The 17,842-nt window shown below is 48.7% G+C and overlaps 1 protein-coding gene across 1 annotated transcript in view; it reads right to left on the reverse strand.

Annotated features, from left to right (window-relative positions):
• Positions 1 to 9,472, reverse strand: part of LOC134433905 (olfactory receptor 14J1-like) — a gene marked incomplete at its 5' end in the record, with an annotated part of 92,915 nt that extends 83,443 nt beyond the window's left edge. The window contains one exon of the mRNA XM_063182600.1: positions 8,744 to 9,472. Within this exon, the coding sequence (XP_063038670.1) occupies positions 8,744 to 9,472 (729 nt within the window). The remainder of the gene's footprint in view (positions 1 to 8,743) is intronic.
• Positions 9,473 to 17,842: the final 8,370 nt, after the last annotated feature.

Here is a 17,842-nt window from a genome sequence, read left to right on the forward strand (position 1 = left end):
CAGGGATTGTTCCCATAGGAATATTGTCAGTACAAATCTGGCTGCAGTGGTTTCACAAGGGTCACCTCCCATCTGTCCTCAAAACATTGGGGAAATCTCTGTGCTTTCCTTCCTATGGGAAAGGACTGTCCTGCTTCTCCAGGTGTCCATGGCCGAGATTGTGTTTCCACCTCCAAAATTCCCTAAATCCAAAGACTGCTCCCAGACAAAATCTACCATTCCTGACAAGTCTGGCTGGCCTTGGCCCACTGAGGCTCTCAACAGCCTTCCAAACACTGGGGCCCTGTGCTTTCCTTCCTATGGAAAAGAACTGCCGTTCTCTTTCAGGCACCCATGGCCAGAACTGGGGTTCCACCTCCAACATTGCCTGTTGTGTCAGACTGGAGGAGATTGTTGGCTCTAAACATTTTGTGTGTGGGGGAGGAAGGGGCAGGTCCGGCCTTACCCTGCCCTGGAACCCCAGCACTGCCCTGCCCTGGAACCCCAATCCCCCCAGAGCCTCTATCCCAGCCCAGCAGTGGCTGCCAGTCCCTGGCACAGCACAGGCAATGCTCCACAGCCACCTCTGCAGCCCCAGCCCAGCTCCTGAGGGACCAAATGAGCCCAAGTCCCACCTGGGGGAAGGACCCAGCAAGACCAAGGGGTATTTAAGGCTGACCACAAGGCAAGCACACATCTTGACCCTACCTCCTCTTGGAATTTCCACCTGAACAGTGCTGGAATCCAGGAGTTGGTAACTGTGTGTGTGCTTCTCTGCATCTTTTTGCCTTGCTCTTTTTCTGTGTCTTCTTCTGTTTCTGTGCTCCTGCAAATTTTGATTAATATTAAATGGAAGAGGCTTAGAATTTGTGAAGTTCAATGGCTCAACTCAATGCTTTGAGAAGTGTTTTATGTTGACTGAATGTCTGTTGTAATTTGAGATGAGAAGAATTTTAAAAAGTAAAACTTTTTCGTGAAAGTGACAATCTGTTAAACTACTAAGATACTGAACACGTCTCTGTGAAACACAAATGTTAAAGATGAAAAAGCCCAGGAACTTCCTCTTTCTTTTCCAGTCAACAAAGAAGCAGTGGGCCCTGGCCCTGGACCCCATCTCAACCAAACCAAACCAAACCAAACCAAACCAAACCAAACCAAACCAAACCAAACCAAACCAAACCAAACCAAACCAAACCAAACCAAACAAAACAAAACAACACCAAGCAACCCTGCCATGGGCTGAGCCCCTTCTCCCCTCCCCAGGCTGCCCCTCTTCACATTGGCCCCATTCTAACCAAACCAAACCCCAACAACTACCAAACAGGAAAACAAGAGGCTTCAAAACCCCAACCAGAACAAAGCAAGACACAGCTATTGAAATCTTACCAAGTCCCCTCCCCCAAACACAACTAAAACATAAAACCCCTACAACCTACAACCCATACAAAATAACCTTACAACTAAAAACTTAAACATAAAAAAAGCCAAAAACCAACCATAAAACCAATTGTAGCACAACACAACCACGACTTCCACAACAAGTTACTGGCAGGTCAGATGTTAACCCTTTCAATACTTCAATCCTCCCTCCAGATAAAGAAAAAACAAAATGCAAGCATATAAAAAAACCCCATAAAACCACCAAAGTCAGTAAAGAAGAAATGAAATCCCAATTTAAAAGAAAGAAAAGAATACCTTAATCTTAAAACTAAAATCTTCCTATAAACTATAAAGAAAAAACTCTTTTTCTTTACAAACCTTTTTTAAAAATTCAAATTTGTATCAAACAAAAACCTCCATGCTAAAATAAACAAATGTTAAAAAACCTGCAGTTTCATGAGAAGTTTAAACAGGAAAAAAAAACGTAATTCAGTATCCGCAAGAGAAGATCTCTATTCCCAGAGATAAAAATAATTTAAAAAGTAAATAATAAAAACTTTATTATAACTCATCTTTAAAACAATACCCCACAAGTCAACATGGCAACATGGCCCATCAACAAGCTGTAAAAAAGCTTGTAGCTATAAAGACAATTTCACAATAACGAAGTTCCCCAAACAACTGTTATCCATAACAAAGTTAAGTACCACAAAAAAAAAATTTCCTCCTGTAAAAAACCTCCATAATCTTAACAAGAAAAACTTATCACCCTAAAACTAAAAAAAAAGACAATTCTAGGAATAGTAAACCACTAGAAACTTTATTTTCTTTATATTGTCAAATTTTAAAAAAAATTGTAAAGAAAAGAAAGTGCTCTAAAGAATTTATTTTAATTCTTACTACCTTTTTTCTTTTACATGCTTTTAATAAAATTTTCTTTATACCCTTTTAAAATTTTAAGTCTACTTTACCTTTCTCGTAATCCTATCTCACAATAAAATAAACACATAAATAATTAACCAACACTAAAACTGACCCACTCATCAATCCATTAATTAAGAAATCTCAAGATGGGAAAAAAATTAACAGACCAAAACCACTACAATGTTATCATTAACCCTTTGCCAAAGTTTTGCTGATTTTCTAAAGCAGTCAGTAAAGGCTGTTTGGTTGGTTTGGGCTCCTGGGAATCTCTTATTGGTATTTCTTCAGGGAGTCCAACTCAGAGTACACACACAACTGTAAATCCTTTTAAATGTTTCCTTGAGAGAATTGTTTGGGGGATGGGAGTCAGGGCTTGTGTGTCCTGCTTGGCCCAGCCCAGGCAGGGCTTTCCCCAGCCACATTCCACACTCCATTTCCCAGCTGGAGCCGCTGGTGCCTCTGAGTTGTGCTGCCCCAGCGCCAGGGACGCTCTCCTTGTCTGCCCATTCCCCCACGGTCTCTGGGCAGGGATGGCCTCAGTGGGGGCTGCTGACATCCTCAGAAACTTGGAGGCTGCTGCCGAATTTTCCTGCTCCAGAGGCTTGTTCAGCCTTCAGCTCTTCAGTGCAGGAATTCAGTGTCCCAGGGCTCATTAACATTCAGAACTCCTCAACAAGCCAAGCCTCTGGGGGTAATTTGATTTAATTTTCAAATCTTTTGTGGTTAATTAGATGAATTCCAGTAGTGTATTCAAGTTGAATAGATTCTATTTAAAGAGATAGTGAGAAAAGATTTCCTAGGTCCAATTTAGGTTTCTTCTCCCTGTTAATTTATTGATACGTGCTATCTCCAGCTGACACTGAATCCAAGTACCTCCTCATGCAGTTTGAATAGATATGAAAGTCAAGACCCTTCACAGCTGACAATCAATCAGACTCTGTCCCTGCCCCCACCCCACCATTTCCCCCATCCATGCCCTGGCACTCAGAGCAGCCTTGTGCAAATCTGAGCTGTCTCCAGCCCAGGCTGCACCTGCAGCTTTCATAACCTTGGCTCCAACTCCCACCTGCTTTCCTTGGAGAACAAGCTGACTGAGACACAGAGGGATGTTCATTTCTTGTCAGCCAACAAAGCCAAGGGAAGGCACAGCTCCATCAAATGCAAAAGTCAGTTTTGTCCCTGGATCTACCCCGCACCTGATCCCCACAGCCTCTCCTGTTTCCTTCATTCCTCCGTTGCCAGGGACTTTCTGGTACAAGGGAGCTCTGCTCTGGCTATGGAGGAAGGTGGAAGTGCCACCACTGGAGTGGGAAGCACAGCTCATCAGGGTTTCTGTCCTTTGGGGGTCAGGAACTGATGAGAGTCAGAGGCACGGAAAGATTCTCTTCATGGCCAACGGACCACAGTTGAACAGGACACAATTTAATAACAATCCCGCTCTTCCCTGAGCTATGTGCAATATCCCAGCAGGGTCTGCTGAGTCCACCATTCACACGTGATTTCCATACTAAAATTAATTTTATAGAAACATGGTTCTGTGATAGATATCAGCACAATTAATTTCTTGTATCAGGATGCTTGTTCTGTAGTGGGGACAAAACAGCTCAAACAATTCCTGATTTGGAAAGCTGTCAGTGGTGGATGGAGATGGGAGGTCAGGTTGCTTTTGGTGTTGAGGAAATGCTGACACCAGCCTGACTCATTTCATCTCCTCCTGTCCTGGCTGATCTCCCCTCTTTCCCCTTCCACCCATTGGCTTTTGTCTCCCCCCATGCCCCCAGTGAAGAGCCTGGCTCTGTGTTCTCCATCCCCTCCTCGCTGGCACTGCCAGGCTGGCGTGAGGAGCCCCTCAGCCTTCCTTGCTCCAGGCTGGACCAGCCCAGCTCTCTCAGCCTCTGCTCACAGCCCAAGGGCTCCAGCCCCACCTTGGAGGCCCTTCCCAGACCCTGCTCCAGCTGCCAGACATCTTTCCTGCCATGGGGAACCCAAACCAGGTCACAGTGACCTAGATAACCCACGTCCTTGATGTCCTGGTAACACAGCCCTGGCCCCTTGTCCCCTGTCAGGCGCTGGTGTGGATCCTATGGAACATCCTTTGGTGGAGGCTGCGGCCCCAGGTGGGCCGGGGGGATCCCGGGGGACAGGGACCCTGCTGGGCATGAACAGCATTGGACTTGTTGGGAGAAACTGCGAGGGGGAGCTGGGGCAGACTGACCAACCCAGTGACCTGACACAGCCTGCTGGGATGTCACACAGCGCCTCTGTGATGTCAAAGCCCATTCTCCAATGCCCCACAGATGGTCTGCGATGGAACAGCCTATCTGTGATGTCACAGCTGGCTATGTAATGTCACAGAGGCAGTCTATGATGTAATAGCCCACTCTGTGACCTCATGTAACCAGACGATAAATTGTCTCCGCCAGGTGAACACACACGTGGAGCTTGTTCTCCACAACCCCAGGCCTATAGAAACCACACAATGCCCATTGTGTGAGAAGGGGAACTGGAAGTTCAGCAGCCTCAGTGTCCTGCCAGCTCAGCCAGGCCCACAGGGGAAATATGTTATTTATTTTGAGGAAATTATTATCATATGTATGTCTAGTCTAGGACAATCAATGAATATGTGTGCAAAATACAGAATAGAAACAGAAACTTTCCTGTTCTCAGCATGCACAGCTTTGGGAGGAGCTATCCCCCGTGCATCCAGCTGAATAAAGAATGCTGCTTCTTAATGCTACATTGGGGTTAAGGATTTTTCTATTTTACTAAATTTTTGGTAACACTCCCACTGCCAAGGAAAGCTCTGTCTGCTGCTGTTCACAAACAGAGAAGGGCTGGTGGCAGATGTGGGGCTCGGAGGCAGCCTGGGGCACAGTGACCATGAAATAATCAAGTGTTCAATGTTCTGTGAAAGAAGGAGGGGCAGCAACAAAACTTCTGCACTGGAATTAGGAAGGGCAGACTTTGATCTATTTAGGATGCTGATGTGTGGAGTACTAAATCTGGTACTGATTTTTTTAGGGGACACAGGCCTTAAAAACCAAGGGATCCAGGAAGGATGGACATATTTCAAGGAAGTAATCTTAAGGGGGAAGGAGCAGCCTGTCCCAGTGTGGCAAAAGATGAGCTAGTGAGGAAAATGACTGGCCTGGCTGTCCATGGAGCTTTTTTGGGAGCTTAAGGGGAAAAAAGAGAGAGCATCAACTTTGGACAGAAGGTCAGGCAACTTAAGAAATGTTTAAGGATCTTGCTAGGTCATGCAGAAAGAAAAGCTGAGAGGTGAAAGATCAATTAGAGCTTAACCTGGCGGTTTCTGTGCTAAATAGTAGTAAATGTTTCTACAAATAAATTTTTAGCAAAATATGGGATAAGGAGAACCTCTACTCTTTTTTTGACACAGTGTAGAATATAGTAACTAAAGATAAGGAAAGGCTGAGCTGCTTAATACCTTGTATGTCTCAATGTTCAATATTAGGACAGGCTGTCCTCAGGACAAGTGCTCTCCTGAGCTGGTAGGTGGGCACAGGGAGCAGAACAGCCCCTGTAATCCAGGAGGAAGCAGCTGGGGACCTGCTGTGCCACTCTGATGCTCACAGGTGTGTGGGATTGGATGGAATCCATCCTAGGGGGATGAACGAGCTGGTGGATGAGCTCCCCAAGCTGCTCTCCATCATTTACCATCAGTGCTGTCTCAGCAGGAGGTCCCAGAGGACTGGAGGTGCTAGTGTGAGCCCATCCCCAAGAAGGGCTGGAAGGAGGATCTGGGGAACTCCAGGCCTGTCAGCCTGACCTGGGTGCCCAGCAAGGTTATGGAACAGATCACCCTGAGTGCCATCCCAGGGCACCCACAGGATGGCCAAGGGATCAGAGCCAGCCAGTGTGGATTTAGGGGTAGCAGGTCCTGCCTGGCCAACCTGGTCTGCTTTTATGACCAGGTGACCCACCTATGGATGCAGGAAATGCTGTGGATGTTGTGTGCCTGGACTTCAAAGCCTTTAAAACCATGAGCCACAGAATTCCCTGGAAAAGCTGCAGCCCATGGCTTGGACATGTTCACCCTTCCCAGGGTAAAGAGTTGGCTGGAGGCTGGGCCCAGAGAGTGGTGGGGATAGTGCTGCACCCATCTGGTGTCCAGGCACTGGTGCTGTCCCCCAGGGATCTGTGCTGGGCCCAGTCCTGTTTAATATCTTCACTGATGATCTGGCTGAGGGGATCGAGTCCACCATTCACAAATTGCAGATGGCACCAAGCTGGGTGTGAGTGTAGATCTGCTGGAGGGTAGGACAAGAAGACACAGCCTTAAGCTGCACCAGGCAAGATTCAGGCTGGACAATAAGGAGTTCTTCACAGAAAGGGTGAGTGGGCATTGGAATGGGCTGGCCGGGGAGGGGGTGACAGAGTCACTGTCCCTCTCCAGTGGCACTTAGTGCCATGGTCTGGGTGAGAAGGCAGTATTATGGCATTGGTTTTATACAGGCTATTTGATTCTGTCATTCTGTGATGACTGGGGGACACTGGGGCCATTGTGACACTGCAGGGCCTTGTGGAACTAATAGGACCATGGTGACACCATGCAGTCCCACAGAACCAGGGGTACACTGTGGTGCTGTAGGGCCAAATGGAACCAGGGAGTGCATCGTGACACTCTGGGTCCTCATGGAACCACAGAGACCATTGTGACACTGCAGGGCCTTGTGTAACCAAGGAGTTTCACTATTTTGACACTGCAAAACCAAAGAGAGCATGGGGGGACTCCAAAGCCCAGCAGAACCAAGGGGACATTGTGACACTGCAGGGCCTGATGGAACCAAGGGGACATTTTGACACTGCAGGATCCTGTGTAACCAAGGGACCACTGTGACACGATGGAGCCTCAAGGAATCTGGAAGAACGTTGTGACACTGTGTGGCCTCGTGGAAACAAAGAATCCATTGTGACACTGAGGAGAGTTGTAGAATCACAGAGACCATGGTGACAGTGTGGGACCTCATGTGACCATGGGACCATTGTGACACTCTGGGGCCCCATGGAACCAAGGGGCCACTGTGAAATTGCAACACCAATGAGAACATTGTGACACTGTGAAGCCCCATAGAACCAAGGAGTCCATTGTCACATTTTGGACCCCCATGAAACCAAGGAGACCATTGTTTCTCTGCATGGTCTCATGGATCCAAGGAGACCAGTGTTACAGTGCAGGGCCTGGGGTAATCAAGAGGCCGTTGTGACAATGAGGGGCCCCATGGAAACAAGGATATCTTTGCAGATTACACCAAGCTGGATGTGAGTGTTGATCTGCTGGAGGGTAGGAGGGCTCTGCACAGGGCTCTGGAAGGCTGGATCCAGGGCCCAAATCAAACAAGGTGAGGTTGTACAAGAGCAACTGCTGGGTCATGCCCTTTGGCCACAACAACCCCTGCAACACTGCAGGCTGGGGACAGAGTGGCTGGAGAGCAGCCAGGCAGAAAGGGGCCTGCAGTGACTGATGGACAGCAGGCTGGACATAAGCCAGCAGTGTGCCCAGGTGGGCAAGAAGGCCAATGGCTCCTGGCCTGGATCAGGAATGGTGCGGCCAGCAGGAGCAGGGCTGCTGTACTCAGCATTAATCTGTCCTCAGCTCTGCACACAGACATTGCTGCTGCAGCTCCAGAGAAGGCAACAAAAGGGCATCTCTGCAGAAAACTTTGCTGGGAGATCCTTTGGTTCTTTTAAAGCCACCAACAGTGCAGCTCCTCATTGACACAATCGGTGGCTCGAGGGAATGTGGAGAAAAAAAATGAGAAATGGAAAAACAGTGCTTTTATTTTATGGACAATATTGAAAAACTAAAACACAGGGGGAAAAAAGAACAAAGCCAAAACAACTATCAAAGATTCTTTATATTACAAATTATTTATATTATGAAATAATTATATTACTTGGCCTGTCCCTGCTGCAGCCCCGGCACTGCCACCCCCAGGGCTGTGCCCGGCCCCGAGAGCACTCAGGCCCTACAGCAACACCAGGGCCAGGAGGGCAGCGGGGCAGGGCCACGGCAGCAGCACTGGCAACACCAAGTGCTGCTGCTGCTGCTGGGCACAGCTGCTGGGCCAGCCCTGATCTGCCCCCAGCTCTGCACACAGACATTGCTGCTGCAGCTCCAGAGAAGGCAACAAAAGGGCATCTCTGCAGAAAACTTTGCTGGGAGATCCTTTAGTTCATTTAAAGCCACCAACAGTGCAGCTCCTCATTGACACAGTCAGTGGCTCCAGGGAAAGTGGAGAGAAACAAAATGAGAAATGGCACAAGGAATGGCTTTACTTTGTTGACAACATGAAAATATTAAAACAAAGGAAACAGATCTCCAAAATGAAACCAACAAGAAGTATCAAAAATGAGTTTTATTACAAGTGATTTGCAGAAATTGACCAACAGTTAAATGTTTCTGAAACCATCCAGTCATCAGTGTCCACACTGCAGCCTTGAGCTCCTGGTTCCTCAGGCTGTAGATGAGGGGGTTCAGGGCTGGAGGCACCACTGAGTACAGAACTGACAGGGCCAGATCCAGAGATGGGGAGGAGGTGGAGGGGGGCTTCAGGTAAGCAAATGCTGAAGTGCTGACAAAGAGGGAAACAACAGCCAAGTGAGGGAGGCAGGTGGAAAAAGCTTTGTACCGTCCCTGCTTCGAGGGGATCCTCAGCACAGCCCTGAAGATCTGCACATAGGAGAAAACAATGAACACAAAACAACCAAATACCAAAAAGACACTAAATGCAATGAGCCCAAGTTCCCTGAGGTAGGATCTGGAGCAGGAGAGCTTGAGGATCTGTGGGATTTCACAGAAAAACTGGCCCAGGGCATTGCCATTGCACAAGGGCAGGGAAAATGTATTAGCCGTGTGCATGAGGGCAGTGAGAAAGCCACTGGCCCAGGCAGCTGCTGCCATGTGGGCACAAGCTCTGCTGCCCAGGAGGGTCCCGTAGTGCAGGGGTTTACAGATGGACACGTAGCGGTCATAGCACATGATGGTCAGAAGGGAAAGCTCTGCTGAGATGAAGAACACAAAGAAAAAGACCTGTGCAGCACATCCTGTGTAGGAGATGTCCCTGGTGTCCCAGAGGGAATTGTGCATGGCTTTGGGGGCAGTGGTGCAGATGGAGCCCAGGTCGCTGAGGGCCAGGTTGAGCAGGAAGAAGAACATGGGCGTTTGCAGGTGGTGGCCGCAGGCTACGGCGCTAATGATGAGGCCGTTGGCCAGGAGGGCAGCCAGGGAGATGCCCAGCAAGAGGCAGAAGTGCAGGAGCTGCAGCTGCCGCGTGTCTGCCAATGCCAGCAGGAGTAAGTGGCTGAAGGAGCTGCTGTTGGACATTTTCTGTGTCTTGGCATGGGGATCTGTAAAAATAGTAATCATGGAATCACTGGGTTTGGAGAGGACTTTAAATATCTCAGCACAGCCTCTGGGCACTTTTCCTCCACTCCCTTCCCAGGGCTCTGCTGCCTGGAGCTGTCCCTGCCAGCAGCTGCTTCCCTGTGCCAAGGGCTGGGCCCTGCCAGTGCTTCCAGAGCCAAGCCCAGCCCTGGGGGCTTGGCTCTGCCCTGCAGACCCCTCCCAGCTCTGGCACTTCCCAGGGGCAGCTCTGGCTCTCCAGGCTCTGATGGCAACATCAGAGCAACCCTGAGGAGGGTGGAAAAGCAACACTGATGCAGCTTCTAGGGGCCCCTGTGCAGGTTTCTGTCACTGCCTGGCTTAGTAAGATCTGAGAAAAAGCTATTTTCATTTTCTGAACCTTAACTGAGAGATAAATATCAATGTGCAATTTTTCATCCTGGCAACAGAAAGCAGTAGATTAAAAAAGCAAGATTTTCCAATTTATGCAGCCCCAGCCTTGCTGTGCTCCCTGTATAACCTACTTGGAAATATTCTACAGTTAAAGTCATGCTGGGAGCAGTCCTGAACAATGCAGCATCCTCACCACACAAAGAAAACACTTCCAAGCCTGAACAGCTGTCTCCTCCCACCCAGACCTTGTCCCCCCATGCTGGTAGCAGCTGCCAGGTCTGGCTGAGAGCTGTCCCTGGCAGCCAGCAGAGTCCCTGCCCCAGCACAGCGCCCAGGTCTGCAGGACCCTGCTCTGCACGACAGCCCTGGGCACCCCTGGCTGCTCTGCACAAGAGACAATCAGAGAATGTACTCACAGAGTCTGTAGGCATTGCGATGTTCTAGCTTTGGGAGATGGCTCCAGGAGCGGCAGCTGCATGGTCCTTCAGCCCAAGGTTCCTGTGCCAAGGGCTGGCAGTGATTCTGCCCCAGGCACTTCTAAGCCCCTTCCCAGCCCTGACTGATTGAAGCTCTCTGTGCCTCTGTGCTGTGCCCAGGGTGGCTGCAGGCAGTGCCCCAGCCCTGCTGGGCTGGAGAAAAGCTGCTCATCAAGAGAAATGTGCTTTTGAAGCTCTTCTTGGTAACATGGGGCTGCCTCTGTGCCAGGAGCGCAGCCCAGCTCAGCAGCACAGACACAGCACAAGAACTTTAATGAGCCTCTGGGGCTTTGTGCTCAAGCCCTGAACATCACTCCCTTAGAGGGAGCTGAAGAAACCTCTCCAGAACGCCAAGTCAGAATCCAGCTCCAAAGTTTCTTGGACTTTTAATGGGTGCCACTGAGGGACACAACTGAGAAAGTGTCCCCAGGTAGAGCAGAGAACTGGAGGCAGTGATGACAGGTGGGGACAAGGAGAAGCCAAGTCTTGGTGCCCTGGGGCACAGCAGCAGGGTCTGTGCCACCAAGGGCTGTGAGGAGACACCTTGTCCTGAGGCACTGAGGCCTCCTGGCATAGCCTCAGCTAGGCTGGGCACTGTCAATGCCTTGTCCTGCCCTCAGCATCCCCCCCTAACCCAAATCCCAGTGGCCTCAAGGATCTGCTGGAAGGAGTCCCTGGGGAGCCTTGTTCAGCAATGGCCCTGGGGAATCCTTAATGCTCCCAGTAGGGACTGCAGATTGGGTTTGGGTTTGTCTTTTGCCTTGGAGTCTCTGAGAGGTTTGTGCAATCATGGCCTCCAATTAACTGCTTTAATAAGTCCCTGGAGAGGCTTTCTCAGTAACAACACTCATTGGGGCTCATTAGTACTTCAGCTTACTTCAGTTATTTTAAGGTACTTGGTGTTTCCCTTTTGATACTGACTCTGTCAGAGGTTTGTGCAATCATGGCCCCAATTCTCTGTTTTACTGACCCCCTGGAGAGCTTTGTACTGACACTCAGTGGGGCCCATTAATGGTTAAGGTTTTTAGTGTACTTTATGGATTTAAGAATACTTTTAGGTAATTTTAAGGATTTTCTTGCCCACACTGAGTCTCTTAGAGGCTTTTGTGCCATCCTGACCTCCAGTTCTCTCCTCCAAGGAGTCCATGAGGAGCCTGTGTTGAGTATCTTCCTGCTTTCTGTTTTACAACCAAGATGGAACTGAAAGAATTTTGTAAGACTTTCTAAAAGCATCCAAACAAACATGAGACATTTAACAATACAACAGCTAAGAAAATTAAATGTCCTGTTTTAGATAGACATCATCCAACCCTTTAGTCCCTTGGATTGGAAGAGTTCATTGACCCAGTCTTTGTTTTCCACTTGAAGCTTCTGGAACTCTTCATTCAGTACTTGAATGCTCTTGTGGATTGACTTGTTGTGGCTGGAGAGGTTCATGCAACACATGCCCTCAGAGTCTACACAGCCATGCCCATGTGCCCAGCGTAAAAACTCTATCACTGTTCTGCAAGGTGGCACGTCTGAGGTCTCTATGTCTGAGAGCAGGCCACTCAATGTGAGGGAGTAGCATTGGTTTGCTTACTTAGCAGGGAGTAGCATTGTGAGGGAGTAGCATTGGTTTGCTTACTTAACAGGCACCCAAGATGGTCTGTCCTAAAGCTTTAGCTGCAGCCACCCAAGGTAGTCCAAATTGGGGGTACTACGATGCGATACCTGGATTAAAGCTTGCAAAGCCATCTCTTTGATATCATCCAATACTTCTCTGGGGACACCTGCTACTTGATCACCTAGTCGGCTTTGCTGTCCTTCTCCAGCTAGATGGTTGATTGTCAATTCAGCCCTTGCCTCATTATTAGCATAGTCTACTATTAATTGATTTAGTAAACACTTCCATCCCCATTCCCACACGTTGTATTCTGTAGGAAACAGCAACATGGTCATAATACATTTTAAATCATAGGGAGTTAGGATGTGCTGTAAACATGGCCCTCATTAGGCCATTAAAACTAAGTAAGTCCTTCCTATGGTCTTTAGCTGCCCTACACAGATCCTTGATTTCCTTGTAAACCAATGGCTGATACCTGGGATTCTGCCCCCGTCTTTCATAGAGGGGGCAATGAGGGGTTTCGAGACTCTTTGCCATTGTCCTTCCTTAACTGCTTCCTTCCGAATCATTTCCTAGGGACCTTCTGGGGTTGAGGGGAAAGGTGGCTCTGGGAAATCCAAACTGTCTTCTGGAGAGGAAGAATAACTTGGAGGAGAAACATTTGGATTAGAAATAGTGTGACAGTTGGGCTTAGTATCTGTGACCATGAGGTTATATTACTGCTGGAGGGTGAGGCAAAGGGCACTGCCATTTTTTCAGGTGTTGGGGAGGAAGGGCCTTGATTTATGATGGCAGACTTCCAGGGTAGAGTTCTGGAGGCATTGCCCAGGGTGAAAGTGGAATGATTGACAGTAGGGACATGACCCACAGTTGTGGGGAGTGTGTCTGGAGGTTCGTTCAGGGCAGAAGAGAAGGTTGTGGTATCAGGAAGTGGAGGAGCCAAGAGGGAGGGAGGACGATCCGGCTCCCAAGCCACATTCAGGCTCCTTCCATCTTGAGTCTCCAGGGCATGATATTCCAAGACCACGAGGCCATTGCCATCTTGGACCATTGTGGAAGGTCTGAGAAAGGCATGTTTGCGGGGATGTCCTGTGTTAGGAGTTATCAACAGATTGAGTTTTTGAGACGTTGCTTGCTGCTGAAGGGTCTCAAGGATGGTATGGAAGATGGGGAGCATGTGGGCTGCAATGGGCTCCCTTTTGATCGAAAGGTTGTACAGTTTAAGTCCCACTGAGTCCTAAAATTCAGTGGTAAGGATTTCATCAGCAGAGGCATCTGGAAAATTTTTAATGATCCACCTCATGATTGATTTTAATTTGTTCTTTGAACATATTTTGTCATGATCTGTTAGAATTAACTTAAAGCATCCATATATGCTCCTTTCTACTTTGGACATCTAGCTGCCCATTTTTCTCCTTCTCCACCTTAGGGGCAACAGCCACCAGAGCACACCAAATAAATAATGGGATTTGGGTGCATATTGTGAAAACACAGTGGCAAAATGGGCAATAAATGTCTTGCATTTCCCCAAACCCACCTGCAATTCTATGCAGGTGAAACCGTTTTTGCCCCTGCCGATCCCGGGCCGAGGTCCCTCGATGCAACAATGAATCCGCCAGGCCTGCAAAATCCAAAATCCTGGGGAGCACTGACCTATCCATCAGCTAACCCCAGCTGACGTGACTGACACAGGGAGGCCTGAATGTCATGGTGCCTGTTCGGGTGCCAAATGTCACAATGAGGGTGGCTGCGACAAACCTCTCTGAGTCCCTGACTTCAGCAGGGTGAGGGTGGCAAAAATGAAAAGGAGTGGGTTCGATGGAGTTTTCCAAAAAGAACTTTAATTACAGGGTGAAAAATAATAAACATGGAGAAGTCGAGCACCATATGAGGGGCAGTATCCTAAAACCTGAGACAAAGAGGAAGACACAACATAGACGCTTGGGGCTAGAAAACTAGAACAATAACCATATAGAAGAAACAAGTAACCAATAAACCAATACAGGAGTAGAACTTGGACAACTTACCATAACAACACTAAAGGCTTATGGGAGAAGTCTCAAGCTCACCCTATGTAAATGGAAAGATTCCTAGAACTAGAAACTCACACCCAGTTCTTCCAGGGTAAAATCTGTCTGACTCTGAGTTACAGCTGGGCTAACTCCCACACCGCTGCTTTGCACGGGCCCCTTGGGACCATGCGGCCAAACAGAGCCACAATGCTGTCCTTGGTTCCACAAGGCTCTGCAGTGTCACAATGGCCCCTTCATTTCACAAGGCTCTCAAATGTCACATTGGTCTCCATAGGAAGGAAACCACAGAGCCCCCGTGTTTCAGGAGCTGATGAACGGAAGCCATCAGAGGCCAAGGTAAGCCTGATCTGTCTGTCCTGCCAGGTTTGCTTGGAGCAACCCTTGGATATTTGAAATTACAAATGCGGAGTCCTAATTTACGACATTTGTGCCTGGAAAAGAGGGATATTTTTTTTCCATACAAAGAAAAGCAGAGAGCCCTGTCCAGTGTAAGTGGGATCTCAGCACCTCAGGACTGATGTGCAGAGAGACCGAGACCACCCTTGGAGGGCTCGGGAGTCCTGGAACGTTGCCAGAAGTGTCTGGTGGCTGGACTATGATCCTGCAAGGGAGACAACACCTGTATGAGGATGGGAGGATTTCACTGGGGTAAATGGTGAAGGGATAAATTAATTAGAGTGTAAAACACAGGGTTTAAGATTTCTGTACAGGGGGGTTTAGAGAAGTAAGATGGAGGAATTGGGGCGTGTCCTGTCCTTCTTCTTCTTCTTCTTCGCCTCCACCTTCTGTGGTGATGTTGGCACTTTGGGATTGGTTATTACTAGAAGTGCACTGATCAATAAGGGTGACAAGTATTGGAGGGAAAAGGTAAATATTGTATACGTAACTTTGATTATAAAAATATGTGACCGCCCTGGGGGCTCTCAGTGTGCTCATGGCTGACATGCTGTGCAGACCTCTGTAGGGCCGAGAGAAAATCTTTTAGATAAACAACTAATGAATACTGAAGATCGAGAAATAACCTGAAGCCTCTTCTCGTCCTTTGAAGCGCGGGCTGTCCAAGGCTATCTCCGGTCATAAATCAGCCAGGAGAAATCCGGCAAGTGTTTGGAAAATAGATGAGTGCTGCCACTCAGGAGTCAATGACCGACCACACTTGTCTGTCCTGGCAACTTTAGTCTGGCAGCAATCCTTGAATACACAGATATTTGGAGGTGGAATCGGAATTTTGGCCATGGATGCCTGGAAAAAAATGGACAGTTCTTTTCCATAAAAGGAAAAGCCCAGAGCCCCAATGGTTCAGGGGCAGATGGGAATGGCCTTCAGCATTCCAAGGTCAGGCAGACCTGTCAGGTGACCCCTGGGAAGCCAAGGCAACCAGACCTATTTCATGTTCCCTTGGTTCCACAGTGCCCTGCAGTGTCACAATGGCTCCTTGCTTCCATGAGGCCCTCAGGTGGCACAACAGTCACTTGATTACACAAGTCCTTAAGGATCTTAATGGTCTCCATGGTTCCACAAGGCCCCACAGTGCCATAATGGTCTATGGGTTCCATGAAGTCCCACTGTGTCCAATGGCCCCTTGGTTCCATTGGGGCCTAGTAGTGGAACAATGATTCCCTTGGTTCCACAACTTCCCATAGTGTCACAATGGCCCCTTCCTTCCATGAGCCCCTGCAGGGTCACAATTGTCTCCCTGATTCCATGGGGCCTTGCAATGCCACAATGGTCTCCATGGATCCACAGTGCCCTGCAGGATCACAATGGCCCTTTGGCTCCATGAGGCCCTGAAATGCAGCAATAGCCTCTTGGTTCCACAGAGCCCTGCGGCTTCACACTGGCCCCTTGGGACTGTGACGCCCAACTGGGCCACATGTTCTTTGTTTGACGAGAACAGAAAGATGTTTTTGGTTCCACGAGGCCCCAGAGTGTCACAGTTGCCCCTGGGATCCATGGTATCCTGCGGGGTCACAATGTTCCTCTTGGTTCCACAAGTCCCTAAGTGTCACCATGGCCCATTGGTTCCACAATGCTCCGCAGTGTCTCAATGGTCTCCATAGGAAGGAAACAAGTGAGCTCCAGTGGTGCAGGGGCAGTCACCAGAGAAGCAGTCAGCAGGGGTCAACTTTAGCCCAGCTTGTGTCATCTTGGTTTTTTAAGATTTTCTAAGCCTTCTGATGTTGACATTCTTGTAGTGAACTTTCTCACACACTTTCTCTAAGTAACTCATTGTTTTGCATTCCTTTTATGGAGGAGGAGAGAGTTGAAGGGCTATTGGTTTAATCAGTGTCATTGGAGAGGTGGCACTGTCACCCTCCAATCCGCTGTTACTTTTGGAAAACTATAAATGTTGGAGTCAGAATATAAACGTCACTTTTTTCCTTCACCTTGAGAACAGCGGTGTGTGCTTCTGTTCTTTCCTGTCCTCTAGTGACATTTGGTGACTGCCAAAGTGTACTGCAGCCTAGGCTGAGACAGAGTCCGGATTGCCAGTGAGGTTTTATTGTCACCCCTCTTTGGTGCTTTGCCTGCTGTTCTTGGGGTAATGGCAACCACTGTGTGTTTCAAGGAGGATTCCCTCATTTTGGATCTCTGGAGGGGGGGTCCTGGAGTGGAAACAGGTTTCTTTTTCCTGGAATGATTTTGAGCGATTTCTTCTGTGGGTCCGAGAGCGAGGGCTCTTTTCGGACTCTGCAAAGCCGTTCTCCAAGGAGGAGTGGTCTCTTGTGGGGGTACACCTCATGGAGGCCCTCTTTGATGATTGCACAGTAGACGTGGGATCGCTGCTGTTGCAGTGGAAAAAGTGTGAGGAGCTTTGGCAGGGGTCTGGTTCTTGTACCCCTCGGAGTTCCCAGTGGAGCCCTTCTGTCTCGGACATGGACGAGGGGAAGTTTGAGTTTCTGTGCGATGTGGAGCTCTCTCCCCACCCTGGGACGGTGTGCTGAGGGACGGGTTCAACACGGGGGATGGCAATTGTTCCCCTGGGGTGGATTTGGCTGTGCCAGGCTCCCTTGTGCCGCTCTGCAGTGATGCGGCTCCACAGGCTGCACCTCTCTTGGCACCCCTCCCCTCCTCCATGTCAGGGACAGGGCCCCACGCCGGTCTCATCCTGTCGCAGGCATCTTTTCATTAAAATCCTTTCATTAGGATTTTTCCTGCTGAAGCTGAGACCTTTCAGCGCCAAATTGTAAACAATGGTTATCTGCTGCTCTGCAGTGCAACAGGTGGATCCGTGATTGATCTCCTGTGGATGTTTGGATTTACTGACCACTCACGGCAGAGCTGCTCTTGCTCTCTGACGAGACACAGATCTTTGTTATTCATTCCTTTCAATTCTATTCTTAGCTTAGCCTTCCGAGAAACCTTTTCCTTTCTATTACTTTTTAGTACAGTTGAAATGTAGTATATATATAATAAAATAATAAATCAAACCTTCTGATCATGGAGTTAACATTCTTTTCTCTCTCTCATCCTGAAAACCCATGTGACCACCGTCACATCGTCCCAGGCCACACTGGGTTTGCAGGCCGTGCTGGCACCTGTGCCCACCAAGGCGCCCCCTGCCAGGGCTGTGGCACAACAGGACGCTGAGGTATTTATCTTTAGTGTGAATGCCAACACGGCTGGCGGGAGACCGGTGGGTGCCCGGGCCCGTGTCGCTTCCTTGCCGAGTTTGTGGACACTT

Source organism: Melospiza melodia, unplaced genomic scaffold (assembly GCF_035770615.1).
Source record: "Melospiza melodia melodia isolate bMelMel2 unplaced genomic scaffold, bMelMel2.pri scaffold_28, whole genome shotgun sequence".
Classification (NCBI taxonomy): Eukaryota; Metazoa; Chordata; class Aves; order Passeriformes; family Passerellidae; genus Melospiza; species Melospiza melodia.